The 27,430-nt window shown below is 37.1% G+C and overlaps 1 protein-coding gene across 4 annotated transcripts in view; it reads right to left on the bottom strand.

The window, feature by feature from the left end:
- The window catches only part of CUNH3orf67 (chromosome unknown C3orf67 homolog), a 260,137-nt gene extending 239,298 nt beyond the window's left edge, over window positions 1-20,839 (bottom strand). For 3 of the 4 annotated variants that reach the window (XM_029244383.1, XM_029244384.1, XM_029244382.1), the window contains exons 1-4: window positions 20,439-20,839; window positions 17,959-18,048; window positions 15,376-15,469; window positions 8,210-8,282 (exon numbers count right to left, since the gene is read on the bottom strand). In XM_029244383.1, the coding sequence (XP_029100216.1) occupies window positions 8,210-8,282; window positions 15,376-15,469; window positions 17,959-18,048; window positions 20,439-20,459 (278 nt within the window). In that variant the 5' untranslated portion in view covers window positions 20,460-20,839. Of the gene's footprint in view, window positions 1-8,209; window positions 8,283-15,375; window positions 15,470-17,958; window positions 18,049-20,438 lie in introns of those variants that run through there. The other variant, XM_029244385.1, reaches the window with a different exon arrangement.
- Window positions 20,840-27,430: the final 6,591 nt, after the last annotated feature.

A 27,430-nucleotide genomic window follows, 5' to 3' on the forward strand; every position in this document is an offset into this window, starting at 1 on the left:
AAAGAGTCTAGTGCCTCCGATGTCACCGAAGAAGGGACTAGGTAAGGAGCAAAATTCAATAGGGTAGAAGGACCTGAAACTTCTATTAAATTTCTCTTTCGACCTATTTGTCTAGCTCACTGGTAACAATACAGAAAAAGTGATATAAGAGTAACTTTCATTAAATTACCCTGAGACTAAAGCTTTGTTTTGTAGGAAGGGTATGTTTCAATTTTCCATTTTATAGAAATGGAAAAGGAAGCTTTAAGATCCATATGAACCTAAACCTCCTAAAATTACAGAAAAAACAATATCACCGATTAGCTCTGGAATTAAAAGAAAAATGTTCACATTACCATTTACTGAAGAGGAAACTGAGACAGTGTCCAGCCCAAAGGCATAAAACCAGGGGATGAAGCAAAAAGACAAGACAAAAACTCTGGAATGAGCATCATAAATACTAGATTGGATTCTAGGTTAAAATCATTAAACTCTACTCAGATATAATTTTCAAATTCAGAATACTGCAATGAAGAGATCACAAAGGATCAATTAAAATTTCTAAGGACTAGGGACCCTTTTAAGGATCTCTCTCTTTCTTAAGGAATTTACTTTATTAGATTCCAAATGAAAGAAGTACTCCAAATAGCTAAGGGCTCAACACGTGAAACCTTCTGGCAATAATATTCCCTAGGATCTGCAGGCTAAGAATCTCAACCTCTCCAAAACAGCACACGATGCCCACCACCAGCTTTCATAGTGTTTTCATCCCATATATTGAAAAAGCACTGGTTGAGCTGAGTGAAAATGAGAAAAATAATGTCAGTTCACTAGAGGCATTAACAGTACAAAATGTCTCTCAGAATTCATCGAGATAATTGTCAAAATCAGGATAGAGAAAGGAATTAATGCTCAACAATATTCAGTAAAATGAATGAAATTCCTGTCAAAAACATAATATTCCAAAATCATTTAGTGTGATTGGCAGCATCAAATATAGTGAAATGGATTTCTATTTCAAGATGCAGTTGGTTCTCATCCAAGAGCTCAGGTTCTTGGTGCTCCTCCTGTACACAAGATTCTGCCCCCAGGCTCTGAAACACCTAACAACCCACACAGGGCTGGCTTCCCACTGCTACGATGAAGCAGTACAGAGGAGATCAGAAAATGAGAGAATTCTTAAAAATCTGTTGTTTATTAAATCATTTAACTTCAGGTCAAACAGTGAGGCACAGATACACTAAAATACTTTAAAAATGAAAACTGCAACTAATACTAAGAAATAAGCAAGTAAAAATGAGGAGTTTATTTGTGAAAAGCAAGAGAGGATATTTTCTTTTGTGGGTTTACACTGAAAGAGAAGTATGAGAGAATTCTGTTACTTTAATGCTAAACATACTGTGTGTTAGCAAAGTAAACACTCCATTTGCTCTATATGCAAAACGCAATGTGTTTGGATAATTTCTGGTCAGGTTATGAAGCTCTGAAGCCGCCTTACCCACAGATGCAGGATTTTGAATAATATAATATGTATATGTTAAAGAAAAAAAAGGCCTAGGCATGGACCAAAGTAAAGAAACAACAAAGATGAAATGAAGTTGTTTCTTAGCTCTCATTTTTTTTGGAAAAAAAAAAGTGTAATACAAGTATTGTCACATTAATGATGCAAAATATTAAACAAAAAATATTTGAGTAAAATTCTTCCTTTAATTTTCAAGCATTTATTTCTTAAATGGGTAATTACAGAAACAGAAACAGCTCAGAATGAAAGACCTTTCCTCTGTGGAACTCTGATGATAGCACTGTGCTATGGGAAGCCCCTAAAGATGTAGAAGGCTGAGCACATTCATCTTGTTCTAAAATTCAAATTAAATATCCCTACCATATATGTATGTATGTGTAATTAGATAGAAAATTTACAAGTATGGCGGCATGGTATGGTGGTGCAGAGCACAGGTTCTAGATTTAGACTACAAGTTTGATTTCTGGCTCTAAGATTATTAGTAAGTCTGTAACCTCTGGCAAATTCCTTAACCTTTCTGGACTTCAGTTTCCTCAATGGTAAAACAGAGGCAATATTTATGACTACTATACAGGCTTGTTTTGGGGACTGAGTGAAAACAAAATGCTTAGAACAATGTCCAGTATATAATAAGTGCTTAATAAATGTTAGCCATTATTACTTTATGTTAATTTTCTCATTTAATTCTTATGACAAATCTGTGAGGTAGGTATTATTACTCTCATCCCATAGGTGAGGCAAGTTAAGTAACTTGCCCAAAGTCCCACAGAGGTAAAGCAGAATTTGACTCTGGATCTGCCTCGTTTGAAGCCCATGCTCTTACTTCTACCTAATACGTCACATGTTCCCTATGTCTTGCTCTTATGCCATCATAACATTTACAAAGATGTATTTAAATTGCCTTTTAACTGATCTTTCACCCTCAAAGCAAACTATATGTGGACAGAGATTGGGTCCTGTTTACTCATTCCACTCCTGCCCACTCATATATATTTCAGAGCTTTTGTGCCAGGCATTGTGTTAGGTGCTAGAATATCACGGAACTCAAAGACCGCTCAAAATGACAGACAATCAAATAAAATATACCATTACAAACTGGCATAGTTGTAATGAAGGAAAACAGTAGAGTGCTAGAAAAGAGCATAAGATTTATTTCTCATTTATTTGGGGGAAGTCAAAGAAGGGCTTTCTGGAGAGGGGAGACTTAAGCTGAGATGAGAAGACTGAGTAAGAGTTAACAAGGTAAAGAAATGGGGATATAAACCACTTGTGCATAGGACCCTAAGCGGAGACCTCACCTGGTGTGTGAGGAAGGGAAAGCCAATATGGCTGGAAAGGAGCAAGTGTGGCTGACAGCTGGTAAGCTCAGGGAGAGGTGAGAGACCAGAGCACATGGGAGCATTAAGGATTTGGGAGTTTGTCCTTGGTACAGTGAAAATTCCAGTTGTTTTTTAGAATGATCACTCTAGCTGCAGTGTGGAGATAGGATTGTAAAAGGATAAGCGAAGAAGCTGGGAAATCTACTCGGATGCTCTAACAGTAAATTGGGGAAATGTGATGGTGGTTTGGGACTAGGAGGGTACTGAGGGTGGGAAGAAGTAAACAGATTCAACGTAGATTGACTCCCCTATGCCTATCACACTGTATGACAGTAACAGGAATTCAATAATTTGTTGACTGACTAATCATGAGTGATTCCTCAAGCAGAGCTGTGGCTGGTTCTAAGGCATCCACTAACTCACAGATGTATGACCTTCTACTGAGCAGTATAATCATCCAGTGAACATAAGATACACAGGAAGATGTTGAAGAAATGAGTATTAAGCTCATAAAACAGCTGGCAAGACTCCACTTATGAAAAACTCTTGATGCATAAGTGTATCTTTGTGAAACAAAATGCCTCTCCCATTCTGACAATGAAAAAATTTAAAAGCCAGATATCTTTCTGCTCTGTGACTTTCCAAGCTTGTTAGAGAAATATATTATTTAAAATGGCCTGGAGCTATGCTGCCAGAAACACAGTAAAACACTAAGGGTTCTGAAAGAAAGCCCTTTCATTTAAGGAAAAGAAAAAGCTGTAGTTAGAAAGGCAATCAATACTTATTACTCTACCTTCTTTCTTGTAAAACATGGTGTCTGTCATTACTTCCTAAAATAGCAAAATATTTTGATTATCTATTAGCAACAAATTCAAATGCATAGTTAATACATTTTCTCATAATCTGATAATTTCACTGTCAGGACAGAGAATGTTTTACCCATGTTATTTAATAATTTTGACCTTTTGTCCATAAGACATTTGTTTTGCAAAAACTATAAAACTAAAACAATCTGAAAAATACAAATGTTTGTCTATATGGCTATGAGAACAAGAGACTAGGATTATAGTCAACTGAATTTAAAATCTGACCGTTAGTTCCATCATCCATAAAAATGTTTTCCCATCCTTCAAGAGCATTAATCACACGGTAACAAAGGGGTGGTCAGGCTTACTTATATCAACTTTCTTGCTAGACTAAGTTAAACCTAAGATACCTATTGATTTCTCAATAATTAAAGCTTTAATTATTATTAACTTAGTTAAAACAGTATATTACCTAGCCAGAGTGATAAACTCAAGTGTTTGGGGGCACAAATAAAGCTTAATTTTGCATAGGAAAAGAGTGTTCTTCAGCAAAAGATTACGTCCCAAGGTTCAGCAAAGTGTCTTGCACAACTTTGATCAAAAGGCCAATTACCAGCACCTCTACCGTGGCTTCAAGGTATAGGTGGTAGAGATCAGGAGAACAAAAGGGTTGGATTGGATTTCTATTTAAGGAACCTAACAAGCTTAAAAATAAAATATAATGTGTCTTCTTCCATTTGGTAGGAAACCACTTTCCCCAACACTGAAAATAAAATTTTATATGGTACACTGTAACTTTAGAATGTTTTTAGAGTCTTGAAAATACTTTTTCTGCAGAACTAGAAAAAGATATTGTGTTGGCCAAAAAGTTCATTTGGGTTTTTCCAAACCATCTACAGAAAAATCCGAATGAACTTTTTGGCCAACCTAATACATAAGAGCATCAAATGCTGCTTTGGTCTTGTTACTATAAGAACTACTTTAAAGAATCTTGGTGACCATAGCAGATGATAACAGAAAATCTTACAAGTTTATAAGATTTAAAGTTGAATAAAATAAAAATATAAATTGTTCCGTCTATCCTTTATCATTCCAAAAAACAAAATTAAGTATATTATTAGCTAAAATTCATATTTTACCAACATATGCACACATTATTTATATTTTAATTCACATAAACAAAGAGAAACTAATAACCTCGAGTTTATGTTAATCTCATTTTATTAAGAAAGCTCTTCCTTCCCCTTGGTTCACACCGGTGTAACTAGTCCAAAATTAACTTCATTAATAGGAAAAGTCACTTCTTCCAGCAGGGAAAATAAAAACCTAAGCTTTGACCTTGGACAGCTATTAGTTACAAAGAAAAATTAGAAAATAGCATACTCTAAATATAATGTTTTACTGAAAGCATGCAAATTTATTACTGAGACCCTAAACAATATTCCATTCTATATGAATATACAAATTAAATGTTATTTTCATTCTCAGAATTGTATCAGACAACAGGTAGCTCAACGGAGTAAAATTTGTATATGCTCATTTTTGCTAAACAATTAATTCATAGCAAGGCCATTTAAAATAAATATATCCCAAGACATCTATATGTCAACAGAAAAGACCAATATTTCTCAATTAAAGTGAATAACATTAAGATACTATACATAGAAAATCCTAAAAATGCTGCCAGAAAACTACTAGAGTTCATCAATGAATTTGGTAAAGTTGCGGGATTCACAATTAATACACAGAAATCTCTTGCATTCCTACACACTAACAATGAAAGATCAGAAAGAGAAATTAAGGAAACAATCCCATTTACCACTGCATCAAAAATAATAAAATACAGTAAATCCCCTACATATGCACCTTCAAGCTGCAAACTTTCAAAGATGAGAATGTGTATCTGGTTCCAGCAAGGAACCAGAAACTGTGCCACCAATGTCAGGTGTAAATGAAATTGCAGCTTGCCCTCCATCTCCTATTGCTGATGATCCTTCAGCTCTACCATCTCCCACCTCTTCTCCCTCCTCCAGTCAGTAATTCTTGTCTGTTCACCTGATGCCAGCCCCTCTAATGCCAGCTGTTATACTGTACTACTGTATTTTTCAAGGTACTGTACTGTAAGATTAACAATGTTTTCTTTATTGTTTGTGTTTGTTTTTTATGTGTTATTAGTGTGAAAAGTATTATAAACCTATTACAGTACAGTACTATATAGATGATTGTGTTAGTTGGGCACCTAGACTAACTTTGTTGGACTTATGAACAAATTGGACTTACAAAAGCACTCTTGGAATGGAACTTGTTCATATGTAGGGGACTTACTGTACCTAGGAATAAACCTACCTAAGGAGACAAAAGACCTGTACTGTGAAAACTATAAAACACTGATGAAAGAAATCAAAGATGACACAAACAAATGGAATGATACACCCTGTTCTGGGATTGGAAGAATCAATACTGTCAAAATGACTACACTACCCAAGGCAACCTACAGATTCAATGCAATCCCTATCAAATTACCAATGTCATTTTTCACAGAACAAAGAACAAAAATTTTTAAGTTTGTATGGAAAGACAAAAGACCCCAAAAAGCTAAAGCAATCCTGAGGGAAAGAAATGGAGCTGGAGGAATCAGGCTCCCTGACTTCAGACTATACTACAAAGCTACAATCATAAAAACAGTATGGTACTGGCACAAAAACAGACATATAGATCAATGCAACAGGAAAGAAAGCCCAGAAATAAATCCACTCACTTGTGGTCAATTAAACTATGACAAAGGAGGCAAGAATACACATTGGAGAAAAGACAGTCTCTTCAATAAGTGGTGCTGGGAAAACTGGACAGCTACATGTAAAAGAATGAAATTAGAACACTCCCTAACACCATACACAAAAATAAACTCAAAATGGATTAAAGACCTAAATGTAAGGCCAGATATTATAAAACTCTTAGAGGAAAACATAGGCAGAACACTCTTTGACATAAATTGCATCAATATCTTTTTGGATCCAGCTCCTAGAGTAATGAAACTAAAAACAAAAGTAAAGAAATGGGACCTAATTAAACTTAAAAGCTTCTGAACAGCAAAGGAAACCATAAACAAAACAAAAAGACAACCCACAAAATGGGAGAAAATATTTGCAAACAAAGTGACCAACAAGAAATTAATCTCCAAAATATATAAACAGCTCATGCAGCTCGATATCAAAAAAAACAACCTAATCAAAAAATGGGCAGAAGATCTAAATAGACATTTCTCCAAAGAAGACATACATGGCCAAAAAAGCACATAAAAAGATGCTCAACCTCACTAATTATCAGAGAAATGCAAATCAAAACTATAACGACATATCACCTCACACCTGTCAGAATGGCCATCATCAAAAATCTACAAACAATAAATGCTGGAGAGGGTGTGGAGAAAAGGGAACCCTCCTACACTGTTGGTTGGAATGTAAACTGGTACCACCACTATGGAGGACAGTATGGAGGTTCCTTAACAAACTAAAAAAAATAAAACTACCATATGATCTAGCAATCCCACTCCTGGGCACATATCCACAGAAAACCATGATTTGAAAAGATACATATACCCCAATGTTCACTGCAGCACTGTTTATAATAGGCAAGACATGGAAACAACCTAAATGTCCATCAAAAGATGAATGGATAAAGAAGATGTGGTGCATATACACAATGGAATATAGCCACAAAAAAGAATGAAATAATGCCATTTGTAGCAACATGGATGGACCTAGAGACTATCATACTAAGTGAAGTAAGTCAGACAGAGAAAGACAAATATCATATGGTATCACTCATATGTGGAGCCTAATTTAAAAAATGATACAAATAAACTTATTTGCAAAACAGACACAGACTCACTGATTTCAAAAACAAATTTATGGTTACCAAAGGGGAAATGTGGGAGGGAGGGATAAATTAGGAGCTTGGGATTAACATACACACACACTACTATATCTAAAATACATAACCAACAAGGACCTACTGTATAGCACAGGGAACTCTATTCAATATTGTAATAACGTACATGGGTGAAGATTCTGAAAAAGAATGAATATATGTATATGTATAACTGAATCACTTTGCTGTACACCTGAAACTAACAAAACACTGTAAATCAACTATACTTCAGTAAAATTTAAAAAATAAAAAATAAATAACATTAAAATGAGGTATTTCAATTAATTTGAAACCAAACACAGTTTCCAATAGCAGACAGTACAAAACATAACATCACCCCTCATTTGAACTATAAAATCTCAAACTTTTGGATTATTTATTTCTTCAAATTATAGGCTCTTTATTGTCAAATTCAGAATCCTTTGATATTTTCTTAAAACAGATGAAATTTGCTTTCTTCCCTTAGGGAAATGCCAGACTACAGTATATCTGAGAAATACCATTAAATTAGTTTAATTACTTCATGTTGACTTGATAAGTCACTGCTCTTCAATGCAAAAACTGCCACTTGTAATTAATGACTCTTCGTACTGCTTCAATTGATCAAATGTCTAATACACATAAAACATTGAAAGAAATTCTGTATATCTTACAGCAATTCGGTAGCGAAGTCTTGTCCCAGAGGTATGTAAATCTGAAGTACAAGAAACCTCTGGATCAGTCCAACTAAAACGAGAGGGGGAAAATATACATTTATATGTCCAAACCATTTATGTGTATATATAAACAAAACAATCACATGTCATCAACAAGCTGAAGCTTTTATCATTTCAGTAATACACAGAACTGCAACAGCACTACCCCTGAGTTACAACCTCATTATAAAAGCAAAAACAATGATGAACTCAAATCAAACTCTAACAACAAATGCTGTCTTTTAAAGTCACATCTGTGGGCTTGGTGAAATTTTTATGAAAATTTACAAAATAATAATTTTTTATTTACTATTTTTATTAGGTTGCAAGGAAGTGCACACATTCAATAGACACATATAAAATTGAATTATGGACTCTCATTAAGGCGGTTATAAAAGCATGTGGCAATTATTTTTATTCACTGACAGTTTTAACTGTACTTAACAACTTAACGAAAAACAACAGATCAAAAAAACAGTTCTAATTATGACAACTGCAGCTGAAGGTTTGATGAGCTATATCTAGTTCATATGGTTTTAAATGTGTCTAAAATGAGATGGATGAACATATTTTCAGTTATAATACCTTTTGTTAATTTAATACATTTTTGATTAATTTAATGCTCACAAATTAAGACCTGATAGTTTTTATTCCCCATCACCAGCTTCACCAGGATTAAAAAAATATTTGGAGAAAGACCTATGGTACTTTTGATAGCTGAAGTCTACAACTGCTTCAAAAATCAACTGATTTCATATTACCTCTTCAGACCCATTCACTTAATTCCCTTCCTCTTAGCTTTTGAACTTTTGCTTGATCTCTCAATTATGATGCTCTTAATAAACGCTTTAGTATCACTTCCTCCTAAAACATGACTTCTAGGAACTTTTTTCCCAATGTGAGACACTGGGTAGGAAATGGAAATGTCGATATATCTGTGAACCTTTCCTACAAATCTAACAGTACAGGCCAATATGTGGAGAAAGGCCTCAAGGAAGGCAACTGGTCTAACATGCACGTTATTTTCTGTTTATTCCAACTTAGTAGACTTAACAAATTTAAGTCTTTTAAAGTAACAGTACATGTTTGGGTAGTCTATATATAAAGATCTTCTGGTTTAGAATTCCTATGGTAAAATGTTTTACAACATTCCTGAACAACTTAAACAGTTCCTATATTTTACCCCAAATCTAGTTTCGAAACAAAACCATATTTGACCGAATGTGCTTAACATTTTAAAAATCAAACATACAAGGGTAACTTTTACTTAAAATACTAAGCTTATAAACGGCTGCAAAGAGCCAACAGCAGAGTAAGCAACATAATGGAAATAGGGGTTAACAGCCTCTGAACTTAGAAAATTCTCTAGGAATCAGATTCTACCATATTTATGGGAAAAGCCAACAAGACAACCAGAGTTCTGGATTACAAAACCAAAATGAGATATCAAAATGAGGCCAACTTAAATAAACCACCGTTAATCAATCTATCTCTCTCTTGCATCTTCCATTGATTGGACTTACAGTATTTTTCCATTGCACAAAGGCCCCCATAAATAGAGCTGAGAGAGCACTGGGATAAATGAAGTCACTCTTTACAAAAGGTCCCTAATTTATGTCACAAATCTCACTGAATCAGCACTGTTCTCTTCAAACACAAAGAGCTACACATATAGGGCATTTTTGTGTGAACACTTTTAGATATGAAAGATGTTTGCCCCCCAAAAGAGAGCTTTGTAACTCAACTCTCTCACGTATAAAGCCCTGGTTTCCAAAAGGCTTCACTTCTAAGATTAAAATAAGTACAATACCATATGGTGATCATCTGACAAAGAAAAAAGTACATTAATAACATTTGACATACACTGATCCTGTGTGTCAGAAATGCTAAATAAACTCTACAGTAACATTTTTTTCCCAGTGGCCTAGTAAATATAAACTGACTCCTCATGTCTACATGATATTTAAAATTTGAATTTAAAATCTACATTTAAAATGCTGAATGTGAAACTAAAACGCCCATCAAGTACATAAAATTCATAAAAATTCACTCTTTTTACTGAAATATCCAGGTTTCTGCAGTTTTATAATCTCTTCTCTGCCTGAGACAAAAACTACCTCTATGTTTTAAGGGGTCAGATCCTTTCTTCTTTTGAATATTTTAAGACACATTTATCTGGTAAAACACCATTAGATTTTTAAACAGTGGTTTTTACAGTTGTTTCATTACAGCAAATGATAGTTGTATATATATACCTCAATATACATTTTGCAAGTGTTACACTGTCCAAAGAGTTGGGAGTAGACCACAGTACAGTAATCCTTTATAAGTGACCTGATAAATCATGACTGAAGATATTTCCTGGTTCTATCACAGCCCAGCACAAACAGCACACTAAAGTGCACCTTTCCCACTGCAACACAGAGAACAATTATCCCTTCATTATGTGTTATTCCATATACCTTGGGCCAATCAGAAAACCTGTTTGGGACTTTTTATTCTCCATGTGTAAAACTGAGTTGATAATTTAGGTTTACCCCTCACAGAATCATTTGTGTAGATTAAATTAGATCTATCATTTAATAAAGATTCACTGAACATATACTATATGCAAGACTCAGTGTTGAAGCTTTTGTAGTGAATAAGACAGGCATGGTCTTATTCTAGTACCCTCTTAGAACTTATATACTAGTTCCATGAAGGAGAAGGTCAGGGTGCTATGAAAGCACATAATCCTGGGTCCTTGAGAGGAAGAGGACGATGAGTGAAGGTTTTCTTGAAGAAGTAACATTGGAATTCAGCTGGGAAGGATAGCAGGGATTGACTGGGCAAGGAAGATAGGGGTAGAGGAGAGGAATAAACACTGCAGGGAGAGGGAATACTCCATCATGTGATGGAACAGGCTATAGTAGATTGCATGAACTTAAAGGCCTAAAGGACTGGTAGGAGAGACAGAAGGGGAAAAGTAGCAGGGGATAAGTCTGGCAAATAGCCAGGAACTCAATTACATGGGGCCTTGAAAGCCATGTGAAGGATACAGGTCATCCTAAAATCAATGGGAAGCCACTCATCCATTCACTCATTTACTCAACAAAGATTTACTGAATGTCTACTATGTGCCAGGCACTGTTCTAGGTGAACAAAATAGACTAAATTTCTGTGCTGGTAGGCCTTAGTTTCTGGTGATGATGAAAAAACAATAAAAGAACATAAACAGCATGTTAAGTGGTGATAATTACTATAGGAAAAGGGAGAGCAGGGTAAAGGGGATTAAGAATGGGGAAAGGATAAAAAGCACAGGTTGTAATTTAAGTATAGATCAGGATGGGTCCTCACTGAGAAGGTGACATTTTATTTGGTAAAGGCCTGAAGAAGGGGAGAGAGTGAGCCATGTAGCTAGTTGGGGAGCAAAAGCCCTAGGTAGAGGGTGCAGCTTGTGCACCAGAGCTAAGGTGCTAAGGTACCAGGCTATGGTTGAAAAGAGCAAGGAGACCTGTATAGTTTGAGCAGAGTGAAAAAGGAAATAGTAATAGCAGGTAGAGTTAAAGTTAAGTAAAGAGAGTTAAGAGGGCAGCAGATACCACAGGGTCCTAAAGATTTTGGGGTTTTACCCTGAGAGAGATGGAGTATTTTCAGCAGAATCACTCTGGCTGATAAGTTGATGACAGACTGTAGGGAGACAAGTCAGAAACAGGGAGACTAATTAGAAGACTACTGCAATAATCCAAGCATGAGATAATGGTGGCTTGGACCAGGGTGGTAGCAGGGAGGTGGCAAGAAGTAGTCAGACTCTAAATCTAATTTAAAGATAGAGCCAATTAAGATTTTCTAGATGAAAAAAAGGAAAAATCAAGCTGATTTAAGAGTTTTTGGTCTGAGCAACTGAAAGACAAATTGCTAACAACTGAGATGGGGCAGTCTGCAGGGGGAGGAAGAAAAATTTCTAGGGTAAAGCTGTCCAAGTATAAATGTCAACTAAGCAACTGAATATACAAATCTGGAGTTTGGGACACAAGTCAGAGATGGAAATGTAAGCTAGTATACAACAGAGATGATATTTAAAGCCATGAGGCTAGAGCCCAAAACCAAAGGAGTAAATGTAGTTCAAGGTCAAGAAGGTCAAGGACTGAGTCCAGAGGCATTGCAGCATTAAGTTGTGTTGGGGAGAAGAGGAAGAACCATGAAAGGAGACTAAGAATAAAGACCAGCAAAGTAGGAGAAAAAAAAGTATGAGTATGGGCATCCTGGAAGATGAGTGAAGAAAGTACTATATCAAGGAGGAGTGTGTCACCTTTGTCAATGCTGCTGTTAAGTTAAGCAAGATGAGGGCTGAAAACTGGCCACTGGATTCAGAAACAGAGAGAGTACTAGTGACTGTGACAAGAGCAGTATCAGTAGAATAGTGAAGTCAAAGTCACTGAAGGGTTTTAGAAAGACGAAGTCATAATGAGTTTATTTAAAGAAAAAAAGACCAAAAGTTGGGGCAGGGGAGGCTGAGAGGAACCTCATAAAGATGACCTCATCCACCAGAGCAGCTGAAACTTAGATCAACACAGGGCTTCAGGGATGCTGATCCCGACAGACACACCATTTGATTCAGATGCCACAGGCAGAGAAAACAATGGTTTCAAACATGAGCCTCAAACACAAAGTACCCGGACAGACCATCCAAATGATAGATGTTTACATGTAACAGAGCTTCTTCTCATTATGGGCAACTCTATATAACATGTTCCAGCATTAATAGCAACATGGATTTATTTATTTAACTGGCTAATGATTTACAAGTCTCATTATCAAGGCCAAATGGTTACCAGGAGAAATTATAACCTAAATTGTTACAGTTTCTTAGTATGGCGAGTTTAACAAAATTACTAAACACCAACTATATATGACACACTAAGTTAGGGGTACAAAGTAGATGATGCAAGAGTCCTGCCCTGGAGAAGTACATAATCAGATAATCAATATCACACCTTCCTTTATCTGATCAGATGCTGAGTTTAAAAAAGAACTTTGACATATTTAGAGATGCTCAAATACAATTCAGAAATATTGCTATTTAAAGTGAAAAGTTAAAAATACTGAATTTCACTATTAGACTTTCTTCACAGGTACTTAATATAGTAGGAAACACATACAAGTACCTAATGTCAAGTTGGCATAAATAAAGTGGATGTTTACTCTTAAAATAGGAATACATAATGGTAACTGAACTTAATTTAGAAATGTTAACAGAAAGCCAATTCTCTATTCAAGGCATGCCATTAAATTTAAATTTAACCATAACAATGTCACATAGAAGGTCATTTTATACAAGTGAAAATAACTATAAATTCCCATTATCAAAAATTCCAAATAATCTTAAAAACATTGGTGCAGGACAGACTATATAAACTGTTTCATTTGTTACAGGGCTGCACATGCTACTGAAAAGCCAGATTAATTTTTAATTACAGGGCATTGTGCAAGAAATACATTAAAAGATTCTTCCCTTTCTTCCAATTAAAACTATCATCTTTCCATTTTTAAAAAGCAATTATAACACATTAAATTTGTTTTATTTCTAAAAAGAAACTTAGATAAAAGTGGGAAAGGGGAGCTTCTCTTTAATCACTGAGCATTTGGTAGAGGAGAAATCTTTCTCAGAGCCAACTGAGAAACGTTACTAGAAGTGATTTGATTTTGTCAATAACATCATCATATGCATAGATGCTGACGGCATCATATGGAAGGAGAAGCCAACAGTAAGAAAAAACAAAAGAACACTGGCTTAGAATAAAGTTATGTTCCTGTAAATCAAATGTATCTATTTTACAAAGTCAGTATTCTTAAAAAAAGATGGACCATGTTTCCTGTTAAAGAATAACCTCCAGTTTCAGACATGTTTCCATGGCTCATCTTAGTTCACTTTATTTATCAGTACAAATTTATGCGAAATGACAAAAATCTTTGCTATTAAAAAATGCAAACTATGAGGAAATCATGATTTTAAAATGGTAGTAAATTAAAAAAAATTATTTTAACAATGATTACCCCTTCTCTTTGAGGTTCTGTTTCTTATTTTATTTAGAAAGATACCACTTTAAAATAAATTATCTTCCATCTATAATTTCTATGGTTTGGTTTATGTCTTAGAAATCTAAAATATGCATGTAGTAGCTTGAAATAGTAGATAAAACACACAGCCTATAAAAGTTTAGAAAAACGAATTAAAATGAGAAAATCAGATACCAAGAATAGGTCTTTTCATAGTCCCTGGTACACAATAGGTATTCAATAAATGTTCTTAATGAATGAAGAAGTAAAGAATGAATGTAAAAAAACAGCTGGTTACCTACATTTGCTAAGTCACAATAGTTAAATATTGGATATAGTTAATGAAAATATGATTAAGCATTTTGATAAATTATATTTCTTAAATCACATCAGTGTACACAAAGCCTAATTTGGTGGCAGAGCCTTGAATTTTAACCCCAGTGGGGCCAAAAACTGGGCTTCTGATCATAAATTTAGGTGATCTCTCAGGGTTCCTTCTGCTTTAAACCTCTGATCCTCATTTCCAAAGTAGATAAGAATTGAAGTCTATTTTTGGGGTTTTTGTTAAATCACATATTCATATCTTTACTCATTAGATACTAATATTTCTAAAGGTATATAAGTTGATATCTTACTAAATAATGCCTTATATAGTATTTTACATAAATTTTTTTCTCACAAATTGATTTACAATAATTTAGGAACTCATGGTCTCTTGATGAGGAACCAACCTCAGTGTGTTCATCTGTAAAAGAGCTATCGTGAGGATTGAAAAAATTAAAAAATATGAAATGCTTAGAAAGTCACTGGCACACAGTTAAGTGCTTAATAAATATCATTACTAGTCTAATTAATTGAATAATCTTCTAAATCTTCTTTAACATATAAGTAAATTTCTAATAAACAATGAAGCAGAATCTCTTTTCAAAAGCCTGGCATAAAGTTACTCTCTAAATTAAAAAAAATCTTATTACTTTACATCGACAGATGCCAGTAAAAGTCAAACTAACAGGCCTGTTTATGAGACTTAAAAGTGTAATGTTAAGCATCAAATGTTAAGCTTCAATATTAAAAGTCTTACTTACGGATTTGCTTATTCTCCTTTGGTAACTGAATTTTATTTGTTTGGCTGCTGCCTTCCAGGACAAACACAAAACTTTTAACTTCTTTATCAAATTCCTACAGAACAAAAATGAAAACAGTGGTAACTGCATATTTTATTTGACTTCTATTATAAAACTGGAGAAGCAAGCCCACAGAAAAAGCCCTACACTGAAATGACTTAAAATAAGCTCAGGCCTTGATGATACTCTTACACTGAGACTTGCTGGGAACTGGAATATAGAAGCCACCCTTAGCCACTTGGCAAATTCTCTACTATATCAAGACACTCTTCCTCTAGATGATAAAAAGTTCTCCAACTTCAGGGATTCCCAAGTTACTAATTTAAAGTTTCCAGAGTTTAGTTACCCTTTCCCTCCTTTAACCTATGTATTTCTGTCTAATAGCATAGGCTGAACATCACTTTCTGTTAACAGTACAATAAACCATCTAATCTATGTTGTATCCAGTTTGGAAGTTCTTTGGTTTCAAGCCATGGCTCATACAGAATTAATCAGTACCTTATTTTACTAGTCCTCTAACATGAAGTTCTATACATCATTTACTTAAAATCACTACAAATTAAAGTGTTACAACTAAGGTTACCTAAAAAATGAACAGAAACAAGACAAGCTTGGAAATGAAAAACTTACACATGAGAGTCTAATTTCCATCAGTCAAAGTGCTAATGTAAATGGTTAATTTTTTATCTTGGAGCAAATTTCCAATCTTTAAGTATAAAGACTCCTTTTTCACAAAAAAATATTTCATAGATCCTCCCACTCTTCCTTTTTGTATATGTTAAGAAATACATCGTAACTAATGGCTGCTAAGAATTAACATTTAAATAAAACTGTATCATATCCATCACAATAGCATCTCTTATGTCTTCCAAATGAACATACACATCGAGTGTATTATTTCATCTACACACAAGCTGGGCATATACTAAAACCTTTCAACAGCTTACCAAAATATTGAGCATGGCCTCAAATCCTTGTGTAGTCTAGCCCCTGCCCAGTTTTTCAAACCTCATCTCCTGCCTCGCACTCTCCCTCACTCTGAATCCTAGCCTCTGTAGCCTTCTAGCAGTTTCTTAAAAATTCTAAGCTCCTCCAAAGCAAGGACTTTGTACCTGCTTTTCTCATTGTCTGAAATGTGCTTCTCTCTACCAGCTCCACCTGGTGCCTAGTTAGTTCTCAGAGATCAAGTATCATTTCCTCAGGGAAGCCTTACCTAATCTCTCTGCTCTGTATCCTCACAGCCACATTTAACTTTTATTCATAGTAAGAGCTATATCATTTTGATCAAGTCACTTAACCTTACTATCCCTATAATATAGGCATAAGGGTACCTTGTGAGATACAAGGTTATTGTATGGATTATATAACACGTAATGTGCTGAATCCTATGGCTGGCAAATAGTAAGCACTCAATTAATAGTAGTTTAAAAAAACTATCCATAGAACAAAGTCCCTAGAAAGGTGTTTCTCTCTCAACTGTATAAGAGAGAAGAAAAAGAGGAAAGAACAGGGAAGGATACAGATTTTTAGATCTGGTAGCAGCAAGACGAGGTAGTTTCTACCTGCTGACATCAGTTTTCCCTGTGAAATGGCGGGGTGAGGTCTTCTGGTGAATGAGTGAGGAGGGTCTGTCCTGGGTGTGGGATGGGGATGGGGGTAAGAAGTTAGTGGCTGGAAACCTGAAGATAATGGAGAAAGAACCATTTTAGAGAACAAGAGAACAGGAGAACTTCTGGGGCTGTCGACACTGAATTTATAGCATTATCGATCTGAGAGACTATAGATATTTTTCCAAAGGTATTGAGAAGCCCAGATGCAGGCACAGAAAAGAGAGAATCAGGGATTCGGAAATGGCTGGCGTTTGCTAGGCAGGCATGATGAAAGGACAAGGAACAGGGGCATCTAAGGTCTTGACTGGGAAGTGACTGAAATAATGGACCATGGATTCTGGGCTGCAGAGAAAAGAGTGAAGACAGAGTGAGTGACTAAGTAGGTTAACTAACTAAGTAAATAAATCTAAACACAGGGAGAAAAGTAGAATGGTCAATGGCCTAAGAGTCTCAATTATGTTGAAGAACAAACACAGTGGGAGTAACTAGGCAAGCAACATTAAGAATCGAAGGCTGGACTCAGAGAGGGATGTCTCAAATTCTCACTTAGTAACTTCAGAGGCCCTGCAATTTTTGGTGATAAGGTACAAGGTGTGACAGTGGGAAAGGCTGCTGAAGTAGAGTGGAAGACGTCATCAGAGGTGAAGAAATCAAGAAGCTGAGAAGCCCAGGGTTTGGAGATTTTTCCTCACAGAAACTGAAGTCACCTAAAACAGCGGCAGGACTTGGCACATAGAGATGGGTTATGAGCTGTGTGCCAAGGTCTTCAATGGCCAAGGAAGGGTGTCTGTGAGGGCAGCCAATGATATCATGGAAGGGTTTTGAAGTGAATGAACAGAAAAACCGGTTCTGAAATCTTACCAAGCCCTTCTTGTTATAATCTTTACTCTCATTTCTTTCCAGGATTTAGGTGGCTCTAATTTCTAACACTTACTTTCCAAATCACAGATGGACTGCCAAGGATCTTCCATTTTGCTCCAGGATTTTTTCCCTGAGCAGTAAAGATTTCAACAAATGCACCTCCCTAGGGAAAAAAAATATTAAAAATTAAAGTGAAAGACAATGCTAAGGAGGAAATACTATCCACCACATAGTCTATACCCATTATTCCAGGCATCTGTAAGTTAAGTAGATTTGAGAGGAAACATTATCCCTCTTATCACTCCTACTTTATATCTTGATTGTATCTAAGCAACAACTGTTCTGATTCAGGTCACCTTGGATTAATGGTTTAAGAAATGTTTTTAAAAGCATGATAAACATTAAATACACTCCATGCCATACAAACCTTACAGTCTCTCAGTGTAAGGTTCAGTTACTTCACATGTATAGTTCATGCTTACAAAATATTCTATTCAACACACACTAATGGGTTTAAACTCAACTCTCAAGCCAGGCTAATAAAATCTGATAGTTATCTCTGGCTACAAGCTTTTTAGTTACACTAACCTGAGCTCCAATACCAGGTTTGCCATTTATTAACTATCTGACTTTGGAGTTACTTAACCTCTTGATTTTCTATCTGTAAAATGGGTTGTTAGATTACATAGGATAGTGAACATAAACCACCACACTCAATAAAGTGTGATGCACAAAGCAAGGGCTCATTAGTACCAGCAATGATTATTCAAAAAAAGGGCAAACTGGATAGTTTAGTACTGGGTCAATAAAAGAAGCCTGGACTTGGAGAGGGAGTGATTCTTATTTTGAGGCTTCCTATAAGATCTTTTTATATATTTAATACAAATTAATTTGGTGATCTATAAAATATGTACCAAAAAAATAGGGAATCATTTCCATAGACATGCTAAGTGTTCCCTATTGTAAACCTGGGAACATGGAGGGACATGCTCATGTAAAAACACTAAACACATTACTGAGTGTCCATATGCTTTAATTATAAGAGAGGAATTAAAGATGATTGTCTCTAAGGAAGAGTTTATTGCAAGAAACTGAAAACCTGAAATGAGAGTAAATATGGTTTTCTTTTATGGCCTGTTAAATTATAAGCAGCACATGAGCAAATCTGTGTGACTTTCATAAAGAATTTCCTGCTTTTAATTTTTCTCAATAATATAAAGATATTTTTGCTTCTGAGTTTTAACAAGTAATCACTTGAAGGTAAGACATTTACCATCTTCTGTAGACACTACTACGTGCAAACTGTGTGTGGAATTGAATTACTATAGCTTCTGGGGTCACGTCATATTTCACTATGAATTTTAAATGTGAGGAAGCTTTTTCTTTTTTTTTTTTAAAGAGAAAAATCCTTATACCTGGTGAGATAGAAAAATACCTCCCCCGCCCCCATTTCTGCTATCACCTGTTTCCCACAGTAGACACCTGCTTTTTTATAACAATATATTTTACCTATATTAAGCAAGAGAAACTCTCTAAAACTGTTCCAACAGATTTAATGACATCAAACGGAATAGAAGAAAGAGAACTGCAGAATACCCCGAGGGCACTCATAAGAAGGCAGGTAGTATTTGATGAAAACGTAGAAGCAACGAAGAGATGACCAGTGGAGGACTGCTCCGGCACAGGGACGAAATTGTTCGTAACAGCAGTACTAGGATAGCAGACAGACTGTAAATGGAGAGTGTAACCTCAGGTAGAGGTAGGAGGGGAGGTGAGAGACTAGGGTCAAGCAAGATCAGGGAGGTGCCCAGTGAAGTGAGGAAAGCAGGAGCGCTTTGGAGACCCTCTAGGATACTCAAAGTGACTGAGGAAGACCCAGAAGCAGTTTCCCTCAGTGTGGTATTTAGACCACCTGCATCAGAATCAAATGGAGAAAGGTGCTATAAAGGTAATTTAACTAGCCCCATCAACAGAGATTCTGATTCACTCTATTTGATGTGAGGCTCAGGAAATCCGTATTTTTACAAGTACTTGTATTTTTACAAGTACTCCAAATGATCTTAATGTACCACAGCCTTTGAGAATCACTGACCCGCCCCCAATTTGGGGGGAAAAGAAAACAGCACACGACCAAAGTGCTTATTTTCTTTCTTGGCTTAACCCATTCATGCATTCACTCTCTGCTAAATAGCTTCTGTGCCTAAATACCAGTGTGCCTCAGTACTGTTAAAACTCAAGGTTTATGGGTCCTGCCCTTAAGGTTCTGATTCCGGAGATCTGGTTGGGGTTTAAGGCTGCATTTCAGTCAGAAACACAGGGAATCCCTACACCTTGAGACGCACGGAGCTGGAGAGGGAACGTCAAATCATATGCCCACACGGCAGTTGCTTTCTTTTCTTTCTCTTTTTGGGTCAACACCACTTATCCACTAGTTCCTTCTTACCCCGAGAAAGACAGTATTACTTGTGGGGGGGGGGTTCCTCTTCACCCGGACGTGAGCTATCTCACCGAACAGTACAAAGCTAGACCGGGTGGAGAGCCGTTTCCGGTTACCTGGTACTCATTTTTGAACATTCCCGCCGGGGGCTCGGGGCTTGAGGGTCACCGGAATTCAGGGCTTCCAGAGACTAGCGTGACCCTGACGGCTGGAAATCGGCGGGCGGGAAGCCAGGGCTCGACGGGCGGGGAAGGGCTTCGTGGTCGGCCCTAACTCGGCCAGGTTCTTCTCCGCCCTTTGTCAGCTCCACCTCGGGCCCCCGACCCGAACCATCGCGGCCCCGCCTCCGGGACGCCGGAGTGTGGGAGGGGACAGCTGCCTGGGCGGGCTCCGGGCGGCCCCAGGGGACTGAGCGTGTGCGTAACCTACGTGACAGAGAGCCCAGACGCAAACCTCCGACAACCTCCCTCCTGCTCAACGGAGAAAGGCTGGCGCGTTCTCGCCGCCGCCCAACCCCGCCCCCGAATCCGCTCGGAAGAGGGCCGAGCGGGGCGTACGTTCCGACTGCGCCCATTGGTTCCCACGAGGCGCCTGCGCGTGGCGCTGGCCGAGCTTCACGCCGACGGACACGTGAGACTACGCAGTGACGTAGGCGTTGCCCAGGCAACTGACCGTCTTTCGCTCAAAGGGTGGGACGCCGAACCTGTGACCAGCGCCCGCACTAGGTCGTGACCTGTGTCTGCAAAAACGCCTAAACTTAACCTGGCTTAAGAGCTACCACAGGTGCTGGATTCTTCTAGAAAATCTGTCACGTCGGCTTGGTCTGTCTTCGTTGTAAACACTGATAACTGGTAGGTTGCTGAAGGAAATGGAGTCGTGGAATCATGGAACCCTCATGGAACCTTTCCCTCAAGGTTCCCAAACTTGGCTTCGTTGAGGCACTGATAGGGTCCGCCATCCCCTTTCATTGTTTCAGAAGGCCCAAGGAAGGTCACTGCACGCTTCAAAAAGCCAAGGTTTTTGCCCAAAGTAATAACTACATACGTTATTGAGCCAGGCGCTCTCTTAAGTTTAACTGGTTCTGTGTCTGAACCGCTCTTACAATGTAGGTATTATCGTCCGTTTTTGGCTAAGAAACTGTAGCTCCGAAAGTTAAAATATTTTGCCTAAGCTCGCATGGCCAGTAAGTGATGGAGCTGGTTTGGAGCTCGTACCTAACTCAAAGCTGAGTTAGGTCAGTGGCTCAGGGTTAATCAGTAGTCAGGTACCACTCCTGGAGCCCCTGCCATAGGCCAAGTGGTTCGCAACCCTGTGAAGTAAGGGTTAGTCTCCTTTCAGTTGAGATCACTGAGGTTCTGAGTTGATTAGGAATTTACTCAAGGATGCAGTGTTGATTTTTAGTTGTGGCACCATGGATCATGTACAGGATGAGAAAATGAATGCTTTCTGGACCTGCTTCTTGTCAGGGCTAAGGAGGAAAGATAAGGAACAAATTTACTTGAATACACTAATACTGGATGTGTACAAGATAGAGGTAGGGCTGTCACATAGCTGTAAATTGCAGTACAATATCTAGAATTCAGACTTGGTTTCTAGAGCTCAAACCTAGTTCAACAACAGTTTTTGGCAGGACTCTGCTGGGGGCTTTGGGAATTATGGTCAGTAGACATGGTGTCTATCTTGTTATCTAATGGGGGACATTTATCCATCCATGCATTTAAGAGATAACTCTTAGGAATTCAGTATATTCCAGACACTATACTAAGAGCTAGGTGTATAGGGAAGGCCCCCCATCTTCGTGTAGCTTGCATATTCATGGGGCAAGGCACAATAAAGAAGTGAACAAACAAATAATTACAACTTGTGATAAATGCCATGGATCCAGTGGTAGGAATTAACATTGGAGGGTATATTAGTTTCCCGTGGCTGCTGTAACAAATTGTCACAAGCTGGGTGGCTTAAAACAACACAGATTTATTCTCTCACAGTTCTGGAGGCTGGAAATCCAAAATCAAGGTGTCAGCAGGGTAGCACCCCTTTGGAGGCTTTGTAGGAGAATCTGACCTTTGCCTCTTCCATCTCTGGTGGCTATTGGTGTCCCTTGACTTGTGGCTGCATCTCTTCAATCTCTGCCTCCATAGTCACAGTGCCTCTTCCTCTTCTGTGTGTGTCTTTTCCTCTGTCTGTCTCTTAAAAGGACAGTTGTGATGGCATTTAGGGCCCACTTGGATAATTCAGGGTAATCTCCGTATTTCAACATCCTTAATTACATCGCAAAGAGCTTTTTTGCCAAATAAGGAAGCATTCACATGTTCCAGGGGGTAGATGTAGATATCTTTTGGGGGGGGGAGGCATAGCATTTTTGGATGATGCAAGTCAACACAAAGGATGACTTGCACTATAATATAAAGTAGTCTTTCATAAATACTATAAGAGTGGAAAAAAGTACAGTGAGAGTACAGGAGGAATCTAGGGAACATCCTAAGGGTTTTAACAATGTACTTGAGTCTCTGAACGTATTTTGACACCACAGATGAAGAGAAACCCTGAACCTTTGTCCTATGCTATTTTCTTTCTACCCCTCATCATTATATGAATTTATTTATTTGTTTATCATCTATCTTCACCTGTTAGAAGGTAAATTCTATGAAGGCGAGGACTTCTGTGTTCATCATTATTTCCCATGTCCTAGAGTAATGCTTGGCACATAGTAGATATTTTATAAACACATATTTGTTGATCAGATTAAAGGCACCTGTCCTTTTGAACTCACCATGTCCAAAACAAAACTTCTCCAAACATGCGCCTTTCCTATCTTTCCCAGTCTCACTGATATCACAGTGCCTCCTGCTTCCTCACTAGCTGCAATGGGCAGCCTCTAAAATGGCCCCCAGTGATCTCCATCTTCTAGTAGGCATGCCCTTTGTGTAGTCTTCTCCCCTTGGGTATGGACTGAACCTAGTGACTCACTTCTTAGGAATACAATATGGCAAAAGTTCCGAGATGTTAGTTCCATGATAAGGTTGCAAAAAGACTCTGATTTCCTTCTTGCTTGCCTGCTTTCACTCTGATATCCTTGCTTGCTCTGGTTTTTCCCCCTCCCATCCCCCAGCTTCCCCAGTCCTCACTCTGAAGGAAGCAAGTTGCTGTGTTAGCCCCTTGGAGAGGTGCAGGTAGTAAGGAACTGATGTCTCTGGCCAACAGTCAGTGAGGACTTGAGATTTGTCAACAGCCACATGTGTGGGCTTGGAAGTGACTCCTTCTCTGGTTGCACCTCGAGGTGACTGCATCCCTAGTGGACACCTTGATTGCAGCTTAGTGAGCCTGGGTCAGAGGCACCCAGCTAAGTCATACCCTGATTCCTGACGCACAGAAATTATGAGACAATTATTGTAAATTGCTAAGATTTAGGGTAATTTTTTACACAGCAATATATCTACTGCTAATATACTCCTCATACTCAATCCATTACCCAAACCTATTCATTTTATCTAAATAAAAGTCTATCTACCTTCCCTCCACTGTTATCTCTACTCTGATTTACCTGTAATCTTCTCTGAACTACTATAATATCCTCCTAATTTACACACCATGTCAGCCACCTTTCAAATCTATCTCCACGTTGCAGTCAGTCATCTTTATAAAACACAAATTCAATCATATCGGTCCCCTGATTCTAACCCTTTTGTGACTATAGAGCCTGTCTTCCTCTCCAGTTTCTTTGTACATTATGTGGCCCCCTTCATTTTAGTAACATTGAGTTTTCTTATAGTTCTTCATGTATAACATGTTTGCTTCCACCGTAAGGCCTTTGTACTGATCTCTTGCATGGATTACTTCTGCCCCCTTCTTTCTTTGGTTAAGGCCTACTTATCCTATAGAGTTTACATGAAGGGTCCCTTTCTAAGGGACTCCTCTGATATCCCTGACTAGATCAAATCCCCGGTTTATATGTTCTCATAGCATCTTAGCTCTTAGTATTATTGAAATCATTGTTGAAATTTTATATGTCTATAATATTGGCCATCTCTAATGGACTGTAGATTTCAAGAGAGCAGGGACCATGTCTGTTTTGTTTACCCTTGAATCCCTAGTGCTTGGTATACTACTTCAACTGTGTACCTGGCATAAGAAAATAGTAATTGAATGAATGAGTGAATGAAAGTGGGAGGAGGTGAAAGATGAATATATTCTTAAAAGACAGCCGTAGGTTTTGGTGTTGAGAAAACAAAGAAAAAGCAATTGAAAACATATTAATAACCTCAATTTATTGATAGAAAAACTAGTTACAGAGTTGAAGTGATTAACCACAGTGCATCAGTAAGTCTTATTACTCAGGTGTTTTGTTTTAAAAATGACCTATTTATTCAATTTAATGCTGGAAAGAACCAGTAAAATTTACTTCAGTCTCCTTAATTCCTTGAGAGAAAGGATTGTCCAAGGCCCAGGTGTCCAAGGGTTGGGTCATCTCCTAATCCTCCTAACTCATAACAAGTTCAGGAGACTTACATGGATTTTCATTAGCAAGTGTGGTATCGGGCCTGTCCAGGCATAGGACAACTCTGAAGGCAGCCCAACTTAGATCAAAGTTGTTTTGTCTATGGCGAGAACTACCCTTAACACTGACAGTGGTGGCTATAAAGCAGAAATAAGCATGTGCCCTACTTTAACAATATGAACTCAAAAGCAGAGGTAGGAAGAGATTTGATTTTATAATACCAAATACTCTTGTTTGATGTGGGTGAATGCAAGCTGTGACCAAAAACTTGGATTTGGCTATGACTTCAAGAATGGCTACTAGAATTCAGCACCACCCACTCACCCCCACTCTCAAACCCCGAAAAAAGCCAGCCTGCTCAAACAACTTCGCTTAAGCCAAGTTTTTTATGTACATTATAAATGGCAGTGAAACAGTTTCTCTAATTGCTACAATTTTTAAAGAAGCTGGTACAATTAGTAATTGCATTAAATTGCTTAACTTAATTTGGCAACATTAAGACTTAGTCACTTTATAAGCTTTAAAGTGCTTGTCTTTGTTCTACAAAGAAAGTAATTTGGCGGTGTACTAATATTATTAAAGGATATTGGATAGTATTTAAAATGGAATAGACTAGAAACAGTTTTAAAGGGTGACAGAGTCTTTGTATGACAATGTAGTCATTCAAGTTAGATAATATGGTTATTAATTTGACAAGAAATAGTGTTCTTTTGAACTAAGAATGTACAGTATTTACCTTAATATATTTGAAGTTTATATTTTGGTTGCAGTTCATAGTCTAATTATTTGGCATAATGGGAAGAAAAAAGATATTGGTTTGATGATCAGAATTTTTTTGCTACACAATAATCTAGAAATGTTTAATACTTGGGGAGTTATTTTATTCCACATTATGAACTAACTTTATGAATGACATTAATGCCAAGTTGATAGAATAATTTAAAAATGGTGCCTAGTTTGTAGTTCCAAGCAAGTGAGAAAAATTAGTGATACCTGAGTCATCTGTTTGACCTTTGATTTGAGAGTAGTGATATCATTTTTTAGGAAGGTGCGGTGTGGGGAATGTTTCTGAGGGCTGTACTGTTTCTAGGTTTTCTCCTCAAATGTTTTTTCTTTTCGTTTTTTTTCTTTCTGGTCTATGAGACTCTACAGTGACTGTTTCCTCCCTGTACCTTTAGATAACCAAAATTCATGCATAAACTCGAAATTTCCAAAACAAATTACTACCTGAAGATTTTCTCAGGAAAAAAAGAACCTATTCCAGTAGTTGAATATTTCCCTCTGTATTCCCTGTGAATACTTCCCTAAATAAATCAATTTTATATAGCAAGCACTTAAGTTTCAAAAAATGAACATATTTGTAAAATGCATCTTTGAAAAGTTTAAATGAAGTGAGTTGATACTTAATGCCAGTTTGTTTTTAAATAACATAAATGCTCTTATTTTGTCATGAAAGTTGTTAGATCTAAGTAGCAAGTTTTTCTTACATGACTATCCCTAACTTAAAACCAGTTAGTGTTGATTTGTGATAAGAGGGCTATAGAAAACTGGATATCCACATGCAAAAGAATGAAGTTGGACCCTTACTTTATAATATATAAAAAAATAATTCAAAATGGAGCTAAACATAAAACTTAAAACTATAAAGCTTTTGGACGAAAACATAGGGGAAAGGGAAAAGATTCATGAAATTTGATCTGACAATGATTTCTTTGATATGACACTAAAAGGACAGGCAATAACAAAAACAAAATACAAGTTAGACTACATCAAAATTTAAAACTTCTCTGCTTCAAAGGACATGATCAACAGCATTGAAAGGCAACCTATGGAATGGGAGAAAATGTTTGGAAATCATGTATCTGATAATGTATACATTCAGAATATACAAAGAATGTATACAACAACAATAACAACAAAAAACAACCTGATTCAAAATGGGCAAAAGATTTGAATAGACATTTATCTAAAAAAGATATACAAATGGCCGATAAAGGGCATGAAAAGTTGCTCAGTATCACTAATCATTAGGGAAATCCAAATATAAAATGGATGGCTAGTGGGAAGCTGCTGCATAGCACAAGGAGATCAGCTCGGTGCTTTGTGATGACCTAAAGTGGTGGGATAGGGAGGGTGGGAGGGAGGCTCAAGAGGGAGGGGATATGGGATATATGTATACTTAGAGCTGATTCACTTTGTTGTACAACAGAAACTAACACAACACTGGAAAGCAATTATACTCCTATACTCCTATAAAGATAGATATATATATATATAAAATAAAAGTCTTTCAGTTAAACAGGGATAGGCCAACAAATGTCTCTGCTTCTAAGATGTCAAATAAGTCTTGAAAAGTAACACGAAGATCAACAGTGACCTCTGCAAGATTTCTTTTGTAGAGCCATTCACGTAGAAGCCAGATTCCAGTAGACTGAGGAGTGATTGGCAAGAGAGGAAGTGGTGATAGCAAATGAAGACAACAAGTTTGACAGTGAAAAGGAGTAAAGAACCTACAACAGCTACAGTGTTAGGCATTTTGCAGAGAGTTTTTACAGTTTGTTCCCAATGGGAGTTACTTGGATTTTGAAGATACAGACAAGAGACAGAAAA

The sequence above is a fragment of the Monodon monoceros genome, unplaced genomic scaffold, assembly GCF_005190385.1.
Source record: "Monodon monoceros isolate NGI ecotype Baffin Bay Population unplaced genomic scaffold, NGI_Narwhal_1 Super_Scaffold_3, whole genome shotgun sequence".
Taxonomy (NCBI): domain Eukaryota; kingdom Metazoa; phylum Chordata; class Mammalia; order Artiodactyla; family Monodontidae; genus Monodon; species Monodon monoceros.